General features: G+C 41.4%; 1 protein-coding gene across 4 annotated transcripts in view; it reads left to right on the plus strand.

Annotated features, from left to right (window-relative positions):
- The first annotated feature begins 747 nt into the window (after positions 1–747).
- Positions 748–23,779, plus strand: part of GPATCH2L (G-patch domain containing 2 like) — a 57,478-nt gene continuing 34,446 nt past the window's right edge. For 2 of the 4 annotated variants that reach the window (XM_047862028.1, XM_047862025.1), the window contains exons 1-4: positions 781–830; positions 1,074–1,280; positions 3,041–3,712; positions 20,337–20,401. In XM_047862028.1, the coding sequence (XP_047717984.1) occupies positions 3,051–3,712; positions 20,337–20,401 (727 nt within the window). In that variant the 5' untranslated portion in view covers positions 781–830; positions 1,074–1,280; positions 3,041–3,050. Of the gene's footprint in view, positions 831–1,073; positions 1,281–2,622; positions 2,911–3,040; positions 3,713–20,336; positions 20,402–23,779 lie in introns of those variants that run through there. The other 2 variants (XM_047862026.1, XM_047862027.1) reach the window with 2 other exon arrangements.

Here is a 23,779-nt window from a genome sequence, read left to right on the forward strand (position 1 = left end):
CCTAAGTGAGGTAGTGCTTGCCTTGTTTCTCCACTATACTCATTTTCCCTTTTTCCATACTGTACTCTCTAGAAGGAAGTCAGTAGCACAGCCCACATTCAAGGGGGTGGGAGTTATACTTCAGGGTAGATTATCTCAATAAATTATTCAGAATTCTTCTGCACCAGAGATTTGTCTCCTCATCCTTGTTTTATTACTTTATTCATGTCAGTATTCACATCATTAGTTTATTTACATCAATATAGACTCATGGGTATCAATTTTATACTTAAAGTTATAATCCAATAGAACTTTACTGGTTTTGTTGCTGAAGGAATGCGTATTTGTAAGACTGAGTAATTCACTACAAAGCTATCGCGCTAACCTAATGGTGGTACCAACTCTCACAGTTAACAATGAGGATCCATTTCCCTTTAATTTCACACACCCTTTTTAAAAGCAGGTCAGCAAACAAGGGCGAGGCCCAGGTCCCTCCCTGCCAATTCCCCGACGCCCCCGAAGACAGACGAGGCCAGCCTGAGGAGGCGTGTTCTTCCCCTAACGGAGACCTTATCCCTCACCCAGCCCACCCTTAACCACCAACACTACAGGCCCGTAACCCCTTCTCCGGGCTTCCCCAAGGCCCCTCCCACCGTGGGGCGGAAGTGGGCGCGGCCACGGGCAGGAAGCGTCTAGCCGGGGCGGGCCCTCTCAAGCAGCAGCCCCACCCACTCCGCTCCACCACCGCCCCACCCCTCCGGCCCAGACCGGAAATGAGGTCAGAAAGGGAAACCCCGGCGGGGAGACTCGGCCCCAAAAGCGGCGGCCATTGGAGGTGGCTGCTGCAGCTGGTGAGGGGGAGGAGTGGGTTGAGAGGGTCGGGGGCCAGGGGCCGGCGCCAACGGGAATACCGGCTCCCAGCGGAGTCTGAGGGGCCGTGTGCGCCATGGGGCTGCGAAGGTTGGCGGGAGGGGCGAGGGTGGTTGGGCCTTGTTTTTCAGGGCCCATCGCCCCCATCCCGGGGAATAAGGTTCGGGCGTCTCCGGGGCGACACTCACCTCTTCTCCTTTCTTCTTTCTGGCGCTTTCGGGCAGGCGACAGCTTGAGGGCTTGCTGTCCCGAGCCGTGTTCGCCCTAGTCCTCGGAGGCGGGCCGGGGGCTTGGAGGGAGAGTCCTTCGAAACCAGCTTTTTCTCACATATGTGGCCATGTTGCGACCCCTGATCACGGAGGGAGCTTAGTCACCAGGACTTGAATTTTGGCAGTTTCTGCCCGAGCGAGAAGGGCTGAACCCCTGCCCCGGTGAGCCCAAATGAGAAGTTGCTTCCTGCCTCCTGCCTTCCTCCCCCCTCCTCCCCCCAGCTCCTCGCAACCCGGTCTTTCGCTCAGACCATACGCCTGCCTCTTTTTACTTCTATCCGTTTCCCGTGCTTTTCTTTGCGTGACTTAACCTTTCCTCTCCTCGAGTGCTTGCTGGACAAGGGGGTTCTCTCGGAGTATGCACCCGAGAGTGAAGGTGTGGGAAGCTCAAGGTTCTTCTGTCACCTGCTGTTGGACTTGCAGTCTTTTAGGAAAGGATTCTGCACGAATGACTGCAAGTTGTTCTGTCACTTTGTTTCACGTTAATTTGTACAGTTCTGCCTGAGTTTTTAAAGCAGTAATTCTTTATTAAGGAAGTCGGTTTAGACGTGCTGTCCTCACTTCTGTTTTGGTCTTACAGGCAGTTGCCTCCGGAACCCCAGTCATGGCGTTTTAAACTATTTCGTATTGCTTAAAGGGACGTGGGCATTTTATATTGTGTGGCTTTTGACACTTTGAGACGTTTTGTTTGGTTGGTAGTTTTGGAACTAGGTGTCCCCATTGCTCCCATCCATGTGGCAGATAAGCCAGACTACTGTTTTCTTCCCTTTGAAGTCGTTGGCATGGGGACAGCATGAAAATAGGTTTTAGAAAGTCCTTTGCAGAATGTAAACTGCATGAACGAAAATACCGTCTGAGAGTGGCGCCACACAGTTTTAAATTCTAATTACGGACTTGAAATACTTTGGGCTTAACAAGGGCTAGGGAAAAGTGCTAATTTAATATGTACTTAATAAGGTGTTGTACGAATTATATTAGACATTTCCCTTTAAAGGGGCATTCCAAAAATTGCTCCTACTGCTCTAATCTCTTGGAAGGTTTGCTTTTAAAGTGACTCCTGAAGTATGAGGGTTTGACATTAGGAAAGTTTAGAAAGCAGTTGGCTAGAAATCATAGAGACTCCTCCCGTGCGTTTCATTTCAACCTGTTATATCCTGCTGTCGTGTGATGGGTACTAAAGCACATAAGTAGGGTGATCACTTAATTTTTTGAAGGATGGGAGAAGAGCATAAAAGTTGCTAGTTGTTATATATGTGTGTGTGTGTGTGTGTGTGTGTGTGTGTGTGTGTGTGAATGACCTACTCAACAAATGGCCTTCCCTTCTAGCTTCCAGGTGGTAGTTGGGACCATAATGGGTGCAGACTTACTCTGTTTTCTCCATTCAGGGTACAAATGTGGGTCACTGCAGTTTCTTGGATCACTAAAAGTACAAGCAGACTTCCTTAAAGTGTGTCACTGTGTTGTCTTCTCCCTTCCACAAGCATCCTTATTAGTGACCCCAGACCATAGCACAGTTGTTTATCTATGGTTTTGAAGTTGTGTGCTGTTGTGCTACTGTCTGGTGAGACATTGTCTAATCTTTTTGGATTTTATTATTATATAATTTAGTGATGAGTTTAATTGGGAAAAAAGGGGAAAGATTTATTTCCCTGGGTTTGCTGGTTTTTGCTAATATCCTGGTTGTGATCCGGTGAGTGTTGACTTCAGGCACTTAAGGGCCAAACACCTATTTTTAGTGGCTGAAAGGAGCATGGATGGTAGGAACAGAGTCTTAAGTGTAGCCTGATGAAAGGTGAGTTTATTTTCTGTAGATAGGTTGGGCTGTGCACTGCCATGATCTGGTTTATAAAATTATTCTAAAACAACAGATCCTGTTAAGTATTTCTTTTTCTTTTTTCTTTTTCTGGACTTTCTTTTGGCAGATGTGGCCTCATGGATGAGCTGGTACATGACTTAGCCTCAGCCTTGGAGCAGACATCTGAGCAGAATAAGCTCGGTGAGCTGTGGGAGGAGATGGCCCTGAGCCCTCGGCAGCAGAGGCGGCAGCTTCGCAAAAGGAGAGGCCGGAAGCGCCGCTCGGACTTCACTCACCTGGCCGAGCATACCTGCTGCTACAGTGAGGCCTCTGAGTCGAGTCTCGATGAGGCCATTAAGGATTGTCGAGAAATGGCCCCTGTTGCCAATTTTAGTGACTCCGATGACACGATGGTAGCCAAACGGCACCCGGCTCTCAATGCCATTGTTAAGAGTAAGCAACACTCTTGGCACGAATCTGACTCCTTTACTGAAAATGCGCCCTGTCGACCCCTCCGGCGCCGGCGGAAAGTGAAGCGAGTGACATCAGAGGTGGCTGCCAGCCTTCAGCAGAAGCTCAAGGTGTCAGATTGGAGCTACGAGAGAGGCTGCAGGTTCAAGTCTGCTAAGAAGCAGCGTCTGTCCCGCTGGAAGGAGAATACTCCCTGGACCTCATCAGGTCATGGGTTGTGTGAATCAGCAGAAAATAGGACTTTCCTAAGCAAAACAGGAAGGAAAGAAAGGATGGAGTGTGAAGCAGATGAACAAAAACAGGGCTCTGATGAGAACATGTCAGAATGGTGAGATCTCTCTTACTAAGTCAAAGATTTGCCTGCTTATTTTTACCCCAGGTACAAATTTACAGTCGTGATGAGTTCAACTTTCAGAACTAGCCACTGCAATGTTGCCTTTGTAGCCCTCCTTTAACCAGTCAGCTAGAGTTTATCTCTAGTTTTTTAAAGTACATTCATGATTCTATTTCCCTAGGTCAAGAAAGCTTTATGTAATGAAACACATTGTTTCTAAAAATTGTTTAAAATGTGTATCTCACATGCATAACCAAGAATTTTGTTTTAAAAACCGTTTACTGCTGTTTATACCATGTAGTTCATACATCGATATTGTTAGAACCAGGGTCTCAGCAGAGGCTGGTGTGTGTGTTTGTGTATGTGAGAAAATGCTGGTACTGGGCATGTGGAGTTTGTGTACGTTTCTGGTAAGCTTCCTTTACCCGTTAAGAGTCTCGTCTTCAGATAACGGGCTATAATTCTGTTCTCTGCTACTTACGGTTTGACTCTGTTGAGTTTATTTTTTATGGCTGACATCCAAGTCGTCTGAAAGACATAGTGGGGCTTTGAAAATAACAGTATTGAATCCCATTAGTTTTCAACCAAATGTCATTGAGCCATAAAAATTTGTGTCTATTGGATGCATCTTTAAAATGTCAGTGTAGATTTTGGTGACTTTGTTTTTTCCATCTCACATAGTCCTAGGAACATTGATAAGCCCCACCTCGATACTTTAATATTAATGTTTCTCAAGGAGGGTGCTCTTGGTGTTTTTTTGTTTGTTTGCTTTTAATGTTTATTTATTTTGAGAGAGAGAGAGAGAGAGAGAGTGAGAGTTGGGGAGGGGCAGAGAGAGAGGGAGAGGAGAGAGAGATTCCCAACCAGGCTCCACACTGTCAGCTCTGAGCCCATCTTGGGGCTCAGTCTCACGAACTGTGACATCATGACCTGAGCTGAAATCAAGAGTCAGGCTAATTTGACCTACTGAGGCATCAAGGTGGCCCTCTTGGTGTTTTGAATGGGGGCAGTTCTTTGTGGTGAGGGACCGTACCATGCTTCACAGGCTATTTGGCATCTCTACATTGTTCCCATCCCTTTCATTGTATCAAACCACATGCCCGTGTGGGTGCTGCCTAGTGGGTTGGTGGTCCCAGGGGAATGTTCAGGACTGCGCCGTATGGCAGGCACTGCTATTCGTACTTTATAGAAGAAGAGATGGAGGTTAATAGCGTTTAGATAATTTGCCCATGGTCACCCAGTGGCAAAACTAGGAATCAAATCTGATTCCATAGTTCATACTTAACCACCATGTTTTGCTGCCCTTTGGGTTTGCCTTTTCCACTGCTCTTTCCGCCTCTTCTTACCTTTTACAACTGTAGAATATCTGGCCTTTCTTAGGACTTTGCTTCTGAAGTTTGTCTGAAAAACAAAGACATGAATCTTAGGAACTGTGTCGTGAGGCTGTGTCAGTAATCAGAAAGGCTGCGTAGGTCTTTATATAAGCCCATACCTTTTTCAGGGTGGTTTTTAGTCCAGCTTCAACAATTTTTCTCACTAACTTTGTATTTGTGGGTTTGCACAACTGGTTAGGCTTATAATATGGCTTCTCTAATTTTCCTCTAATGTATATCCTAAGACCTTTTTACCCAATATATATGTGTAATTTTGGGTTACAAAGGTTTTTTTTTTATCATGCTGTTTTTTTATTTAAAAAATATATTTTTAATGTTTATTTATTTTTGAGAGAGAGGGAGACACAGAGTGCAAGTCAGGGAGGGGCAGAGAGAGAGGGAGACACAGAATCCAAAGCAGGCTTCAGGCTCTGAGCTGTCAGCTCAGAGCCCGACGTGGGGCTCAAACTCATGAAACCGTGAGATCATGACCTGAGCTGAATGAAGTCAGACACACCAACTGAGGCACCCAGTTGCCCTTATCATGCTGTTTTTTTTAATCAAACAAATGTTTAGTCAATTTACAGCCGTACACAATATCAAAACCCTCAATTGAGGTGTTTAAATTTGTGTCAATGTCGAACATATATTCCAAATAATTTACTGTTGAAAATCACGATTTGTTTTTTAAATTTGAGACAGAGTGAGAGCGTGTGTGAGTGGAGGAGAGGAGCAGAGGGAAAGAGAATCTCAAGCAGGTTCCATGCCCAGCGTGGAGCCTGACACGGCTTGATCGCTGGGATCATGACCTGAGCCAAAATCGAAAGTTGATCGCTTTACTGACTGAGCTACCCAGGTGCCTTGAGAATAGTGATTTTTAAAAATTGTTTTTTGCAGTGATAGCTTGTGTATATTTTTTCTCATGACATAATTGTTCACTCTGTCTGCTCTTAAGATAACAGTCTAAGTGTGGTTCCAGATGCAGTCTGTAATCTAGTAGCGAGGCACTTTTAGTTCCTTCCTACCTCAGACACAGCTATTGCACATATAGTCAGGTTGTGATAACATTCTAGTTACGTGAGAGTCTGGATAAGTTGAAATAGGCAGCAATTCATATGAAATTCTTATTCTTTTCAAAAAATTTTTTTTAAATGTTTATTTATTTTTGAGAGAGACAGAGACAGAATGCAAGTGGGTTAGGAGCAGAGAGAGAGGGAGACACAGAATCCGAAGCAAGCTCCAGGCTCTGAGCTGTCAGCACAGAGCCCGACTCGGGGCTCGAACTCACGAGCTGTGAGACCATGACCTGAGCCGAAGTCAGACACTCAACAAACTGAGCCACCCAGATGCCCCTATTCTTATTCTTTTCATTTGAGAAGACCTTGTTACCCTGTTTGGGCTATCTGCCTGGTACATGACTTCAGAGTTCTTTTAACATTCTTTTTTTTTTTTTTTAATGTTTATTTTGAGAGAGAATATGAGTAGGGGAGAGGCAGGGTGAGAGGGAGAGAGAATCCCAAGCAGGCTCCTCGCTATCTGCACATAGCCCAATGTGGGACTTGATCTCATGAACCATGAGGTCATAACCTGAGCCAAAATCAAGAGTCAGATGCTTAACGGACTGAGCCACCCAGGCGTCCCATCACTCTTGAGTTATTTTAGTAACATGGATGCCCACATTCTTGTAGCTATGAGAGAAATTAGGGTGGAATAGTAGCAGACTTAAAATGAGAACAATTCTTCTTTAGAATCTAATTATTTAGGGGTCTTAAATATGCCTTGACTTATATCGTTTCATCTGTAGTTACGAACAGAAGTGCCTTGTATTTTTTCCCCCTAAATCTACTCTGTGGAGAAAGAGGGGTGACTGACTTACACTTTGACCACAAATTATGTTCAGCCTCTCACCAGTAAGATGGAACTAAAATCTTGCCTTGATTATTAAGCATACCTTATGAATAGGACTAGCATTAGAGTATGTTTAAGTAGATAATAATTTATGATTTGGATATTATACTATTTTGGTGAATTGATTCTCTCAAAATTTTCCTACCTTTGTTCTACATTAACAAATATTTTTAAGAATCTCCTTGGTTGCTCTTTCATAAATCTGCTTGGACGTGCATCTTTGTTCTCATACAGATCAAGTGTAGAACCTTACATTTTATCAGTGATATTGAAGATTGTCAGTGTGTATGATCCAACTTGTAAAATTATTAGGATGAAGGTGATCAGTAAATTTAACTTAGCCTCATCAGTGGATGGAATTCTTTTTTTTTTTTTAATTTTTTTTTTTTTTAACGTTTATTTATTTATTTTTGAGACAGAGAGAGACAGAGCATGAACGGGGGAGGGTCAGCAAGAGGGAGACACAGAATCTGAAACAGGCTCCGGGCTCTGAGCTGTCAACACAGGGGCCCGATGCGGGGCTCGAACTCACCGACCGTGAGATTGTGACCTGAGCCGAAGTCGGCGCTCAACCGACTGAGCCACCCAGGCGCCCCATGGAATTCTTTTAAAAAATACGTGTCAGGTGTTTTAGGTTTGAAAATGTATGTCTCAGCCAGGGAGCTGTATTTCTAATTTCCTTAAATTCACTTTACTAATTAACCATGGAATAGTTTTAAGCTTAACCAATAATTCCTTTTCCTTTTATTTTTCTGTTCTTCCTTCAATTCTACGCCAACCAATCCCTCAAGAGTTTTGAGGAACTGGAAGTGGTTATGATACAATAGTTTTTTATACCTGCAAAAAGATCAGTTATTATTTTAGTAATTTTCCTGTGTATGTGTGTTCCATTCTAGAATGGAGAAATTCTTTTGTAAAATTCCTTTCTACTGTTTTTATTCATATTGTCTATATCACAGGTATTAGGTGATTCATAGCCTAATTTTACTCTGTTCTTCACTAACTCATCCTTTGTTCCCCTTAAATATAGTTTAGCTTCTTTGGTTTTTCTAAGTGAATTGGTTTGGTGTTGGCCTGAAGTCTCAGTCAGGAGCTTTCCTAAGGTGATGTATTAGAGGCCGATCTCACAGGAAAGAAAATATTCCCTTCTCTTGGAAGGCAAGTGACAGAGATAGAGTGCTAACCCTCCCCCCTCCTTTTCCAGCCCACGCTGACCTTCTGCGGCCCCTTGGTGCCTCTTGTTTTCTTATTTTTATAGAAAATCAATATCCCTTCTGACACAAACAATAGCTCAGAAGCAAGAATAAATGGGAGAAAGCTGAGATCTCTGTCCATCACCTCTCACTTTACCTCCCCAAACTCTTTAATTATGAGCATGCTTTGCTCCAGGTGTTTGTGACAGTGAAATTGCTAAATGAGGACCATTTTAACCAAAGATTGGGTGATCAGTAACACTCTATAGCAGTACCTTGTTGGATCAATAGTATTCATTATTTCATGGTTAAGGTAAGTAGCCTCCTTTGCAAGTGGAGGTCATTAATCAGGGAATACTGGAAAGAATGTATGTGGTAGGTTGAGGTTGCCCTGTTTCCTATTCCATAACTGGAGGTGCTGACCAAGAGTGTATTTACCATTGTTGCAAATGGTACTATTGCATTTGAGAGTTCTGAATAGCTAGCATAGCGTGCGTCCATAGATTTATGCAGAGTTCTGCTAGTATATCCTTGGGAACAACGGAGAAAGACACCTTGGGAGATGGATTTGATACTACTGTATTTGAAAATCTGTCTCTTGAAAGAAGTGTGTTAGGATTATTCTGTGTGACTCCAGAGGATGGAGGTAGGGCTCATAAAAATGGAAAGCACAGAGAGTTAAGACGTTGCCTCATTGTCAGATACAACATTCCAAAAATTCGACCTCTGTAAAAATGAAATGAATTGTTTCACCGGGTAATGAGTTCTAGGTCACTGAAGGGGTTCAAGCCTGGGCTTGGTGACCACTTACTGAGTTATTGTAGAGTTGGTGAGACTGTGCTGCATGACCTCTAAGGTCCCTTGTAACACTGAGACTCTGGAACTCTTTCCAGTCACAGCCTCCTTCCAGTGCATCATTGTAACTTCGTAGTGTAAAAAACATTTGATAAGCAATATCAGCTGCCCATTAAAATGCTTAGGAAGACAGAAAACATTGTAAACTCACATCGCCAGGAACCAGGACTTAGAGTTGGCCTCTCGCCAAGATAGCGACAAACCACAAGGCTGATAGATGTGCAGTTGGAAGCCCACATCGGCAGTGCTGAGCCTACGCTGAAGGTATGTAGTGAGACCCTTCATTCTCTGTAGTCAGGCCTTTGTTCAGAAACGCAGGTCCATTTTAGTCAGAAAATCAGGCAGCTGCAGTGTGAGCCAGAGTGTTGTTCCGTCCTCTACAGTAGTCCCCTCTTGCCCAGTTTCTTTCTGTGGTTTTAGTTAACCCTCAGTCAGATGTGGTCTGGAAGCAGGTGATGCACCTTCTGACATTCCGTCAGGAGGAGGAGGAGTAGCCTAACAGTACGTCACAGTGCCTGCATGGTTCACTTCACTTCATCTCATTTCCTAGGCATTTTATCCTCTCACATGATCATCAGAAGAAGGGTGAGTAGAAGATATTTTGAGAGAAAGGGCCCACATTCACATAACTTTTATTATAGTATATTGTTATATTATTAGTTATTGCCTCTCTTTTACTGTGCCTAATTTATAAAATTAAACTTAATCATGGATACATATGTATAGGAAAAACACATGGTATATGTACGGTTAGGTACTATCTACAGTTTCAGGCATCAGTGAGAGTCTTAGAACTTCTCTGCCGTGCGGAGAAGAGGGGATACTGTACTTCCCAATCTGTATCTTTGAGTTTCTGTTTGGAGGCTCTAACTCCCAGAATATACTTGGATAAGGAATTGGTGTTTTCTGTGTGTGTATTTGTGTTTGGAGTGGGAGGCAGTCACTGCAAATTCAGTCCTGGGAAATACATTCTCCAAGAATAAAGTTTACTGTTGGCATGGGGAGAGGAGGAAAAAATCACTCTTAGTGGTGCATTCTAGAAATTGCAGTGTTTTATATATCTTTATATATTGTAGACTCTTGGAATGGGGTCAGAATAAGGCAGCGACAGTTAGAAGAAGATCCTGTCTTGGTCCCACATAACTATATGAGGGACATATGGGTGTTAGGCCAGGAGCTCTATATCTCATAACTATATGAGTGACACTGGGTGTTAGGCCAGGAGCTCTACACATTGTCTTGGCCAGTTGTGGATGTGGGAAGCATGTTACCTATATCCAAGAGAATAGAGAATGGGACCAGGGGTCATTTACACACCCTTTCTGTTGGCAAGTAACGAGATTCTAGGTAAACCAGTTTTCAGCAAGAGGCCTTTCAACAAGTTCTGTGGAATAAGGGAAAAGGAACATTATCCTGAAAGTTCAGAGGAAAAACACATATCCAAAAATGATTGCCAGTGGAAACCAGAACATTTTAGAAAGTCTTCTTTAGGATGCGAAAAAGACATAGTCACTTTGGAATAGGAACAGTTAACTCATAAGGAAAGAAAGATGGCTATTTGAAGACCCAGTAGTATGGGAGGAAAAATGTAAGGAAATTGTTGTAATTGCAGTGTTAAAACAAGACAATTCATTCTGTGGAAAATTGAGTTGATTTGGAAAACTTTGGAAGCCCTCCCAAGATGCAATGAGAGGAGGTGATAATGAGAGAGAAGTTGATAGATCTGGAGAACAGAAGATAGAGGCCCTGTCTATGAGTATGTAAATATTTCAAAGGAAGAAACTGAAGCATTGGAATAGAATAATGATTTAAAAAATAGAACTGAAGAGAAAAGGCATTCTTGGGTTGAAAAATTATAAAGATTAAAAGGGAAAATGAATGAACAGACACATACTACCTAGATCTATCCTGGCAGAAGTTTGCATTCTGCCTTGGTGCAGGGGTGGAACAGGTATAAAGAACAATTTTTTTTTTTTAATGTTTATTTTGGAGAGAGAGCGCGCATGAGCATGTGCAGGGGAGGGGCAGAGAGAGAGAGAGAGGGAGACAGAGGATCTGAATTGGGTTCTGTGCTGACAGGAGAGAGCCAGACGTGGGGCTTGAACTCATGAACTATGAGATCATGACCTGAGCTGAAGTCGGACACGTAACCAACAGCCACCCAGGCTCCCTGGGTATAAAGAACAATTTTAAAAGGGATGAAAACAAGGCTGGCATTTATTCCTACAGTACTAAGTGTGAAGGGCTGCAGTTGCCTGTAGAATTTTGGAGCAGGGGGGGAAGATTGCTCTCCTACTCCCCCCCTGAATTTTATGTATAGCCAAGATAGATTTCATATGGAAAAGCAGCAGAAAGTCATTCTTAGACATTCAGGTCTCAGAATATATGTTCTTTAAAAATTTACTCTGCAAAGACATTTCTTCTAACTGAAGATGAATCACTATTAGCTCTAAGAAAAGGTAAGTCGTAAAAGGATGGGTAGGCTTCTGTAAGGCACACCCCCCTAGCTCAGTAGCAGAGTCCTGGGGCAAATCATTAAATCTTTACCCAGTATACCTGATTGCAGGGGCTGCACTAATAAGCCTGTGAAACCAGTGAGGCTGTTTCTTTTGTGGTGTCCTCCCAGTGAAACCAGAAAACAAACTCCTTCATTATACATTCTTACAACTTATTAAGTTATTGTGGGAATAATTTTGCAGTTGGTGTGAGATATTTCTCTGAAAAACCTCTCCCTTGGTCATAGTTACTTTTAGACTCTGAAATCTGACTGTATACGGTTATAGATATACCACCTTGACCCAGGAAAAAAATTGAGCAAAGATGTCTTTGGGCTCTGGGTCTAGGAGTGACTTTTCCTTTCTGTTTTTCTGAATTCTAAGATGATTTAAAATTTTTGTTAAGTGCATTATTTAATAAAAAGTTAAAATGAAAACCCCTTATCTTTTAACATGATGGTAGAGGCCATTCTCTCTCTCTCTCCTGTTTGTTTCTTTTAAAATTAGATGTAAAAGATCCATCTTATTCAAGATACTTGGTTAATAATCCAGGTGTTAACTTACTGATACCGCTGTTTTAATTATAGGTAATAAACGAATTCCTTATTTTAGTTGAGACAGGTATAAACTACTCTTACTCAGTTCTAAATTTATAGTCCTTTGTGGTTAGGAATATGAAAGAACCAGCGAGCTGTTAGGTCAGAGGACAAGGTGTGTTTTTTCTCCCAATTATGAGAATTCAGAGATTTGTCTTATTCAAATTAGAAGCTTTTGTTAGGGCTAGAAAGCAGGGAGTTATTTTCAAAAAAGAATTCACAAAAATGCTGTATTATTTATTGTGTCAGAAAAAAAAAAAACTGCCCTGAAACTTAGTAGCTGTAAGTAACATTTACAGTTTCTGAAGTCAGGAATCTGGGAGTAGCTTAGCGGGGTGGTTCTGGTTCCGAGTCTCATATTGTCACAGTCAAATTGTTGATTGGGGCTGTAGTTGTCTCCGGGCATAACTGTGACTGAAGGATCCACTTCCAGGCTCACTCAGGGAGGGCTGTTGGCAGATTTCAATTCCTTGTAGGCTGTTGGACTGTAAGTTCCTTTCCACAGGGGCCGGGCCCCTCCACAGGGCTGTTCGTATTCTCAAGACATGGCACTTGACTTTCCCTAGGGGTAATGATTTGAGAGAGAGAAAGAGAGAGAGCATACCAGCCCTCACTGAGTGTCCAAGAGGGAAGCCAGTCTTCTATAATCTAATCTCAGAAGTGACCTACCGTTACTTCTTCCTATGCCATCGGTCGTCACACAGACCAACCAGGCTGGGAAATACCAGGATGCTGGGATCATCGGGAGTCATCTGACAGTCTAGTTACCACAGATGGCTCTCCATCTTCTGGAGTTTTTTCCTGACTTAGTGTGAAGCTAGATTCAGGAATGGTATTTTCAGAGTATCTGTCCCTAGAATTTGGGGGAATGTTTTTACTTTGATTTCAAAGGAAGGGCATTCAGGAACTCTAAGGACAAGCGAAGGTATAGATAACTGAGAGTATATTTTGTTGTAAGTATGTATACTGAAGGTGAATATTTATTTTTAAAATTCAAAATATGGCATTAAGATGGAGAGCTTTTTCCAAAGTGAATCCCTAGTTTGTTTTCTTGGTGTTCAGCATGTTTGATGCATTTTTAGCTGATATAGTTAGAGTCAAAACATAGAGTTTCAGCTGTGTCTGAATGTTTTAACTAGCAAAAAGCAAAGGAACATTCTTTCCCAAGTTCAGTTAATCTGTTAGCATTTTCAGGAGAATGAAAATGAGAAGTGCTGAATTGAAAAGTAGCTCATGAAGAGAGAAACATGGAATTACTTGGTAAATGAATCTGTGCACCATCCATGTTTTGGCGGCCATTCAGCAAGCTCATGGACTTTGGAAATACACCGTATTGGCTCTGACGTTTATTTGCTGTGTAATGTTGGGCAACTTGCTTGCCCTCTCGAGGCTTCACTACTTCACTTGTAATATGAGGTTGACATAGTTACCTTGTAGAGTTTTGCAGTAGAAGAAATGTAATAATGAATGTAAAGCTCTTAGTACTTTGCCCGGCCTGTACTAGAACTCAGTAAATGATATTACTTGAATCAATAATGAATTCTGTATTAATAATTTCTATTAAGGATTTGAACTATTATTATTAATAAACAACTATAAAATTATTGATTAAAATTATTAATATAGAATTGTTATCTAATACTTTTGTACTATCAATAATTTTCTTATTAATAATTCTTATTAATAATTTTCTGGAACTCCACTCAAGTACCAAACCCCTTCTTGAGACACTTCTGGTTTGGATATCTACTGAGAGCTGTGTCTCCCTCTCTTGGATGAAGCCCCATATAGAGAACATATTAGATTTCATAAGCCACATTTATTTTTCCATTCAAAATGAGAACAGATTCAAGTCCCATAGAATGTTGTTTTTTCTTTACTGGAGTATAATTGAGAGTCCTATAGAATTTAGATTGCTATTTAATAAAAAGACTGTCCGGGAATTAACACTATCATCTGCTAAAATAATAATATTGGAGACATGAGAATTAGCACCTTAGAGGTAGCTTCTGAATCTTTCATCCTTTGGCTCTGTATAAGATTCTAGAGTCTGGGGGCGCCTGGGTGGCGCAGTCGGTTAAGCGTCCGACTTCAGCCAGGTCACGATCTCGCGGTCCGGGAGTTCGAGCCCCGCGTCGGGCTCTGGGCTGATGGCTCGGAGCCTGGAGCCTGTTTCCGATTCTGTGTCTCCCTCTCTCTCTGACCCTCCCCCGTTCATGCTCTGTCTCTCTCTGTCCCCAAAATAAATAAACGTTGAAAAAAAAAAAATTAAAAAAAAAAAAAAAAGATTCTAGAGTCTACAAAGTGGGATCACATACCTCATATCATCACATCCTCAGAACAGCCTTGCAGGAAATAGTATTAGAGAAGTGAAGTGATACAGCATGAAGGCCATAGAAGGGGAAGCAGCAGCTGATCTGAAGGCGTTCATTCCATATGTAACATTTGCTGAACGCCTGCTGTGTGCCGGGTGCCGTGCTAGGCATTGGGGAGACTGAAATGAGCAAGATCTTACCCTCTTTCCCAGCCTGGATCTCTCTCTCCTCTCTCTGCCTGGGCTGGGCAGGGAGGAGTGATCTGTACAACTCTTGAGTAGTTTCAGTTCTACCAGTTGGCCTGAAGGTCCAGCTACCTTCTCGTGATTCCTGGGATCCAGAGGCCTCAGGCTCTTTGAGGCCCTGGCAAGAGAATGGCATTGTTGCTACTATGGGATGTTGACCTCTGTCCTTGAAGGCCGGCTTTATCCAGCAAAAGTGCACAGCCTCCTCTCTGAAGTGGTTTTCCTTAACAAGATGCCCTGTCGGCTTCATCCTGTACTTTATCACTATAGACGAGGGTTCTCCCCTTTGGCACTACTAGCATTTTTGAGTCAGATGATTACCTGTTGTGAGGGTTGTCCTGTGCATTGTAGGATGCAACGCTCTACCCAGTAGCTGCCAGGAGGACACCAACCCCCCCTCCCCTGCTCCAAGTCCTGACAAACAAAAATGTTTCCAGACATTGCCACATGACCCCGCGGGTGCAACGTGGGAGTGGGGGTGAGGAGAAGGGGGTAAAATTGCTTTGAGTTGAGAGCTACTGCTGATGTTTCTAGGTGCTGATCTGGGGTTTTCACTTAATTGATTTTGCTTTCACCAACAAGCGTAAGTTTCAGATTTAGAGAACTTAGTAAGGCCAAAACATTGATCTCTTCTATAGAATAAAAATACTGTAGTTTTTAAAACTTTGTAACTGAGAGTTTTTGCCAGCTTGAAAAAATACCCTTTAATTGCTCCTCAAAAGGGCAAACGGTTCATTTTCAGAACTTGGAAGGAAGAGCAATTCAGATGAAAGCATTTTAAAGTTCATACCAAGGTTTACAATATTGAGCTCAGAGTGTTTGCCCTGGAATCAATGATTCAAGTGGATGAGGGGTATCAATAGTGTTTTATTAGGCTTGATTCCTGTGATAATCTCCTTCTCTGAGAGTGGATGCCAATCATCTGGTCTACCAAGAGTGTCTTGGATTACCAAGATGCCCAGCAGGGAAGGTTAGAGGGATAGATGTGTGATAAAACAGAAAAAGCAAAATGTTCATGGCAGTGTGTGACGTGCGGTAGGTGATATGATGGAGTGTGAGTGGTAACTGGAACTTCTTTCAACCTTTTCATATGTTTCAAAGTGTTCATAATACAGTGTTGGAGGAGGGAAGCCTCTGGAACTGCAGGTTAGTGGGACTTTCTTTACACTTCTGTTTTTTCAGCTCGATGTGGTTTGGTTTCTTTTCTAACATATAATAATAATTAGGTAATACAATTGGTGGTCTAAAACGCAGGCTTTAATTTTATTTGTGTCTTATTTAAAATGGTGGCTATGCTGCTGAATTCAGTGTGGGAACATTTTTTAGGGACAACCACTGTAGAGAAGTGTGATGTATTATTACTGTTTTTACTCACATAGAAATACTTTTGAGGTGTTTTCTGATTTCTAAGATGGGGAGATTTCCTCAGTGTTACATGGTTAAATTGTAGGCTTGCACACCCCCTTATTTGCAGAGTATTATTCATTGGAAAGCATTCTTCCTTTTCACATCCTTCTCCCGTGGTTTAGACTAGGTTTCTTATAAAATGTACACCTTTATATTGTTATTGAGACGTTTCTTTGTTAGTTTTAGGACTGGGTAGAGTGGTTTCTGGTGTATGGTAAATAGTCAGTGCTTACTAAGTGAATGAGTAGAAGTTTAGGAGAAATGGGGGAGGGGGCTTTTCCTCCTTTTGTTGTGAGAAACTCATTGCCCTAATTTTTTGAATTTTTTGAATGATGTATAAATTATTTGTAGGGTTAATACATTTTTAGAAATTTTAGAAATACTCTAGGAGGATTTTATTTTTAATGCAAACTATTTATAGGTGAGAACCATGTGAGAACAGGGAGTCCAGAACAGCTCCCAAAGCAAAGACAGGAGGCATTGCTGCCTATAGGAGTTGCTGCCATTTTAGGAAAAGATGAGATTTCACACCTGCTATCTTTGTGGGTTTTGTGTAGTTTTTCTGAAGGTTAACAAAGGCTGAGTTTTTGTCTTCCTGACTGAACTTCAGAGGACCACAAGTAGAGTGGACACTAAAGGTAGGATCACACTTTTTTCTTACAAAAATCAGGAGCAGAGCTTTTTCTCCTTGCCTAGTAAAAAGGCTCATGGCAAAAAAGTTATAAACAAATTTGGAGGTTTTGAGATAGGAAAAACACGTAGGATTCTGTCACCTTTTAACTTTTTGACCTTGTGAACTACAAAGGTGCTAAAAGAAACTTATGTTTATTGAAAGGTAGCTTAGTTTTAATAGACCATTAAACATTCTGTTTAGTTAGCTAAATTAACATTTTCTAAAAGCGTTTATTTTTATTTATTTTGAGAGAGAGAGAGAGAGAGAGAGCAAGTAGGGGAGGGACAGAGAGAGAGGGAGACAGAATCCCAAGCAGGCGCCGCACCATCAGCACAGATGTGGGGCTCGAACTCACGAACTGTGAGATCCTGACCTGAGCCGAAATGAAGAGTCGGATGCTTAACCGATCGGGCCACCCAGGCACCCCATAAATTGACATTTTATAGTTGACTAAATCGCTATTAAATCTCACTAAGCTGATTTTTTTCGAAGAAGATCTCAGAGCCAGAAGTGAATGAAGTCTTCAGGACTGGACAATTTTGTCTTCTAATTTGGAAGGGGAAATATTTGCTTCTACTTTCTAGCTAGCACTACACTTTTGCATGCTGTATCATAGTGTTTATGTGCAGATATGCCATGAATTTCCCACTTTTGTCTTTTTTCTCATCAAATCATGCTAACAATTTCTTATGTATGATTAGATTTCCACAGTGCAAGTTCTTCTGAAGGAATAAATAGAATTAGCAGTTGCTATCCAATGTACTAGTTACTTCCAGATACCAGTAGACTGGTGATACTTTTATGTCATAACCATGCTGTAAGACAAACTATTTTCTCTGTGAAGAAAATACTTATTTCTCTTGATCATAGTCTTAAAATCCTGGTGATATTTCTGTAACATCATTGCCATTCCTCGAATTAACTATATACAGAAAGCTTATAGACATGTTTAATCCAGCCTCTTTCAGAAACCGTGAGTCCTCTTAAATGCTGTCGACAAAAATAGAAAAGGTACAGTGACACAAAGGCTTTAGGTTACCAGCACCTTTCTTGATCCAGCAGATTTCTTTGAGCTTACCCCCTTGGTTTAGAATACGAGGAGAGAACGGCATCCGTGCAAAAAAGGATCAAGGGAGCACTGTATTTTGTAGTACTTACAGGTGGCTGGAAATGAATGGGGAAAAGAATTGATAGATTTTGTAATAAAGCAAGCAGTTTAAATTTTATAATGGTAAATACTCAAGAGTAGAACTTGTACATGTAGAGTAGGGGTCAGCAAACTTCCTCTGTAAAGAGCCAGATAGTAAATATTTTAGGGATTTGCTTGTGATATGTTCTGTGTTGCCACCACTCAGCTTTGAAGTTGTGGTGTGAAAGCAGCCATCGATGATATGTAAATGAATAACTGTGGCTCTGTTCCAATAAAACTTTACTTATGGACACTGAAATTTGAATTTCATATCATTCCCACGTGTCACAAAATTCTTCTTTTGATTTCTTTTTTTGCTGTAAAAACCATTCTTAGCTCACAGGCTAAAATAGGTGCAGGCTGTCATATGCTGACCCCTAAATCTCAGTTAGTGATACTGCAAACTAATAAAGTATATATAACGTGCTGATGGGATAGCGTATCTGTTCTATAGCTTAATGTGCTTTTTTTAAGGACTGCTTACTGTGAAGAGGAGTTAAAATAATATCAAATTTGGTCTATCTTTGAGGCCAGATGAGGATAATAAAGTGGTAATATGAGAGACTGTGTAGTAGAACTCAAGGGAGTTAGACCACTGATGTTCTTAGGAATTTGCTAAAAATACAAAAGTAGCACCATGAAGTTCAGCAGGCACAGTTCCTTGAACTCAGAAGTAGGAAGGGTGCAGTGCTCAGGGAGGATGGCCTCTGGTTTTACCCGCAGAGCTCCTTGAAGATTCTAAATCCATCAGAATCCAGTAGTATAGTTTTGTGACACATTTCTTACGACAACACCCGAGAAAGTTCTCACTTATCAGTACAGAAGAAAAGAAAATGAAAGAACGTTTAAATAAATCGAGTTATGTTTTATTGGCTCTTGCTGCAGCAAATTTCTTGGATCTCTTCAGAGATAAACTTAAGCGAGGAAAGAGCACAGCTACTTAATTTAATCAGCAGTTTAAGGATTTCGTGTTGGCAAGATATTTGGACATGTTGCAAAAATACAAAATATTTTCACATTTTTGATCCAGAAATGTAGACTGGGATTTTGCCAAGCCTATTGCTTATGCAGTATGATAAGAATGTTTCTTCCTTGCTCTGGTTCCTTCCATCTTTAAGAATAGGTGAAAAAAAATGGCGAGTTTGGAAGGAAACACTCCCAATCAAGGGAATAGCTAAAATTGTAAAGAATAGGGAAATTTTTCCTGAACCAGATCAAATTTAATGGAGATTAGGCCCAAGACATTGCAGCATCAGAAGAGGCAGAATCAATTGTTAGTAATAGCTCAGAAAATGAAGCAAATTGAACAGAAGTCTACAGAGCAAAAGTTGTATTTCATTGGCTTCAAATGGAGTTTGTTTATACCTTTTTATTTTTTTTTTTTGACGTTTATTTATTTTTGAGACAGAGAGAGAGCATGAATGGGGGAGGGGCAGAGAGAGAGGGAGACACAGAATCAGAAACAGGCTCCAGGCTCCGAGCCATCAGCCCAGAGCCTGACGCGGGGCTCGAACTCACGGACTGCGAGATCGTGACCTGAGCTGAAGTCGGATGCCCAACCGACTGAGCCACCCAGGCGCCCCTATACTTTTTTATTTTTAACCTTCTGTTTTGAGAATGAATTTTGTTGTGTCCACTTCATATCGGGAAGACATTAAATTTAGAAAATGTAACTTTGGTCGTACTGACTTTTTTTCCTGTTCATGGATTTTTGTTTGCCGCTTTGTAAATGGGAACAAAACTTGAGAGATGCTACATGTCTTAGAGTTGGACAGTTTCGTTTGAAACCGAGAGTTAACAGTATTTAAAAAAAAAAAATCATTGGTAAATTTGTGTTGTTTAATACATCCAACCAAGTTGAGATTAGTTTTGTGAGCCTTAATAAGTTTTTTTTTTAAGTTTGTTTATTTTGAGAGAGTGAGTGGGGGAAGGGCAGAGAAAGAGAGAGGAGAGAGAGTCCCAGGCAGGCTCCGTGCCGTCAGCACTGTCAGCACAAGGCCTGACGTGGGCTCTATCCCACGAACTGTGAGATCATGACCTGAGGCAAAATCAAGAGTTGGACCTTTAACCGACCCAGCCACCCAGGTGCCCCACTAAATAACTCTCCAGTGCTAACCTAACAAAGTGACTTTTGGTATTTTTTAAGTATTTTGAAATAGAAGTATAAGTTTTAGAAGTTTCCTTAGGTTTTGTTTTACAGGAAAATAAGCTTTCCTCTGTGGCTTAATTATGAAATTTAATTTCTGATTGGCTAATGAGCCGGAGTGAAATTAGGCAAACGGGATGTTTTGATTTGAAAACCTGAAGAATGGATGCTGCTTTGGTTTTGATGGGATCTGATGTGTTCTCTTGTGTTTGTCTCTTTTCAGTGAAACCAGCAGTGTGTGTAGCAGCAGTGACACAGGGCTCTTTACCAATGATGAAGGACGGCAAGGTAATCTTGATCCCAGCTTTGGGATGTTGGTTGAGTATTTCTGGGAAGATTCGAATGATTATAGGAATAAGTCACTGAGAATATGGTGGTTGTCTATGGCAGCGGTTCTCAAACTTTAAGGCATATAAGAGCCACCTGGTGAACTGTTAAAACTGCACATTCGGAGGTCCTACAAATCAAATAGATCTAGTTAGATTTGGTTTTTGGAATCTGAATTTTTCGCAGTGATTTTCATGCAGGTAGTTTAGACTTTGAGAATCATTGATTAGGGGGATAGGGGATTAGGGGGATAGTGTCAAGGATAGGACTTTTGGAAGTTGCTTTTAATTAGAACCAAAAAATATCCTTCTGTATTAGCTCCTTTATTGGATATTAAGACATTCTTATTTTTACATAGGAAGAGTTTATTTTTATAACCTTGTTTATAAATGATCATAGTGTTCTAGATGAATATATTCTAGAAAACATCTTCTTTCTAATGTTAAGACTTCTGAAATTCAGTATAGAACACTGTGGATAAGACTGGTATAATTTAATTACCAGTTCTTTATTTTTACAACTTAAACAGTCATTTGAGACTTTGTTTTTATCGGGTACACTTGCTTAGGACCATACTAACTATGTTCCAATAAGAGTTTCATATAGCTCCTTTGGACTGTAATTCTCTTCGTCTAAATAAGGGATTTGTAGCTCTCTAAAGTCCCTTCTAGCTCTGGGATCCAGTGATTTTTCTTCAAAGGTTAAGTGATCAAAGGACAAAAACACAATGGCTACATGTCTAGGCTGATCCAGAAGAGATCCTGGGACCGTGAGACTCCGGATCCAAGTTCTGATTTTGGAAAGAGATTGCGGGAGGTTATCTCCCCCATACCTCAGAGTTGTGGGCATGGATGGGGTTGCTGAGCTTCTTATTGTAATGGAGGTTATTGTGAATACATTTCTGTCCCTTTCGGGTTCTGAGGGAGCTAGGTGTCATTAGAGGCTGTGTGTATATACTCCCAGATTGGGTGCAACTAGGGTCTTGATTCTTTTGTCTTTGTTTGAATGAGCTAGTGTATACAAATTTTGCTCTTTTTCTTTGCTTTTATACTGTTCTATGAAGTATCATAATGTGTCTCTTAAAGATTATGATATATAATTATACAGAGGTGTAAGAAAGTGTGGACCTGTTATGACAGATTAAGTTTCAGGCCTTCGGAAAACCTTTTTACTTGTAAGCATTCCTTGCTTTATCGTGGAAGATTTTAGAATATAGCCCTAGCTTTCCTCTCTATCTCTGCTTCAACTTCATGCATTCTGGTGATATTTGGATACTTAGAGTTCTCAGCACAAAGCTATGTCATTTTCTGCTTCCATGTCTTTGTTTATGCTGGTGTCTCTGCCAGAAATCACATCCCCACCTTTTCTTGACTGGTTGGTCATCCACCTAGACAATTTTCGTTTTGCCCCTCCAGGGCATATTTATGGACTGTGTCAGTGGGTTGTTTTTTTTCCCTCAATTTCTTATTGGATTTGGCCAATAGGAGGCATTAGCAGAAGATTGGAGGGAGGAAGGTGAATGAGACTGAGTGTATTTTGTTAAGTTTTTATTATGGTAATACTGTTTAACAGCCCCAGAATTTCAGGGGTTTACCTCATTTATTTCTTGCTATGGGGCTGCTTGTTGGCTCAGGCTCAGCTGATCTAACCTGGGCTCAGCTGGTCTCCAGGCTTTAAGTTAGGTTTGTATCTATCTACTCAGTGTATCCTGTCCTGGGACCTCTGCTGGAAGAGCAATGACTGTTCTTGGCACGGACTTTTCCTGGTGGAAGACATGAATGCTAAGTGACCAAACCAGAGCTTGGCGACCAAGCCATATTTAAAAAAGCTTTTGCTTGGATCACATCTGCTAATGTTCTACTACCCCAAGTGAGTTATATGACAAGCCTTATGTCAGTGGGAGGAGGAAGTATGCTCTGCCTGAAGGGGAAGGCTCTGGAATTCTGTGGGTAAAGGCAGAAGGCATGGATGTGTGTTATCACAGGGAGGTAGCGAAGAGTTGGAGACAGTAATATAGTCTGTGACTTTGGATTGTAGCTTTCTCGGGCTCCCTTTCTGTTGGACTGCTGGTTGGCAGTGGTGGTGTTCCTCTGCCAAAGGCCACCACCCCTGTTGGCAGTCTTCTGTAACCTAAGCTTTCTCTCTGGTCTCTAGTAACCATTCTCTCTCCTTGCTGCTTCAGGTCTAGGAAAGGTAAAGACTTCCTGCCGGGCTGGCTCCAGGGTGCTTCACCATCCCTTATTGGATCCTCTTAATACTATCCACTCCTTTGTAAATAGTCACCTTATTGAAGTCTCCATTACTGCATTTAAGTGTGTGCGCATTTCCTGGAGGGAATCTGGCTGGATGTCACAGTCTGTGCAGGCATCATCTTCTAGAACCAACCCTTGCTCTTTCTTTCCCTGTATTTTCTTACCGCTTACCATATGACATTATTCATAGATGTGTGCCTTTTCCATTGAAGCTTTCTCAAGGTACGAGTTTTTTTTATTATTTGCAACTATAGTAGGTAACACATTGCCTGGCATATAGTAGCTCTTAATGAATGGTTATTGTGAAACTCAGAAAAGGGGAAAATTCTCCTCTTTCTCCCTCAAACAGAATTATACATAGAACCTCAGATTATGAAACAGATAACCTGTTTTGGTTAAAGCGTGATTCTAGAGGAGCAGGAATTCTGGAACCTGACCCATCAGCCTCTTCCTTATTCTCCGGCAGTACTCTTCTGGAGAGCTGCTGCATCGTGCATCCACAGGAGCCCAGGGTAGGGGACTACTGGTCTAAACGATTTCACAAGGTTTCCTTTGGTTCAAGTGAAGCCCTTTTTGTATTGTCAAAAATCTTGAGTGAATGCTTGAGTATCAAAAAAAAATGCCATTATGGGATGCCATTTGTCATCAGAAAATATTATCTTAGCTAAATATACTGTTTTAATAAATGGCTTAAGGAGTGTCTATGAATAAGAAAGGAATTAATATATTGACATGCAGAGAAACTAATCATTGTTAATTCTAATGCCTTATCTTTAATCCATCTATGCACCTGGTTTAGTAAGATGCTTTTAGAGTAGTAGTTCTCAAAATGTCCTGAAGTCAGCGCAGCATCACTAGGGAACTTGTTAGAAATGCAAATTTTTGATCCTCCTGGGACCAGAATCAGACACTTTGGGGATAGGACCCAGCAGTCTGTGTTCTAACAACCGTTTTTGGTCGTTCTGATGTACGTTGAAGGTTGAGGGCCACTGTTCTGGAGAAATAGCCATTGATGGTATGTTTTTATAAGGGAACACTTTGAGTAACTTCTTTATGAGCATTTTCATTTTCCCTTTTAGAGATCTCC

The sequence above is a fragment of the Prionailurus viverrinus genome, chromosome B3 (genome assembly GCF_022837055.1).
Source record: "Prionailurus viverrinus isolate Anna chromosome B3, UM_Priviv_1.0, whole genome shotgun sequence".
NCBI classification, from domain to species: Eukaryota; Metazoa; Chordata; class Mammalia; order Carnivora; family Felidae; genus Prionailurus; species Prionailurus viverrinus.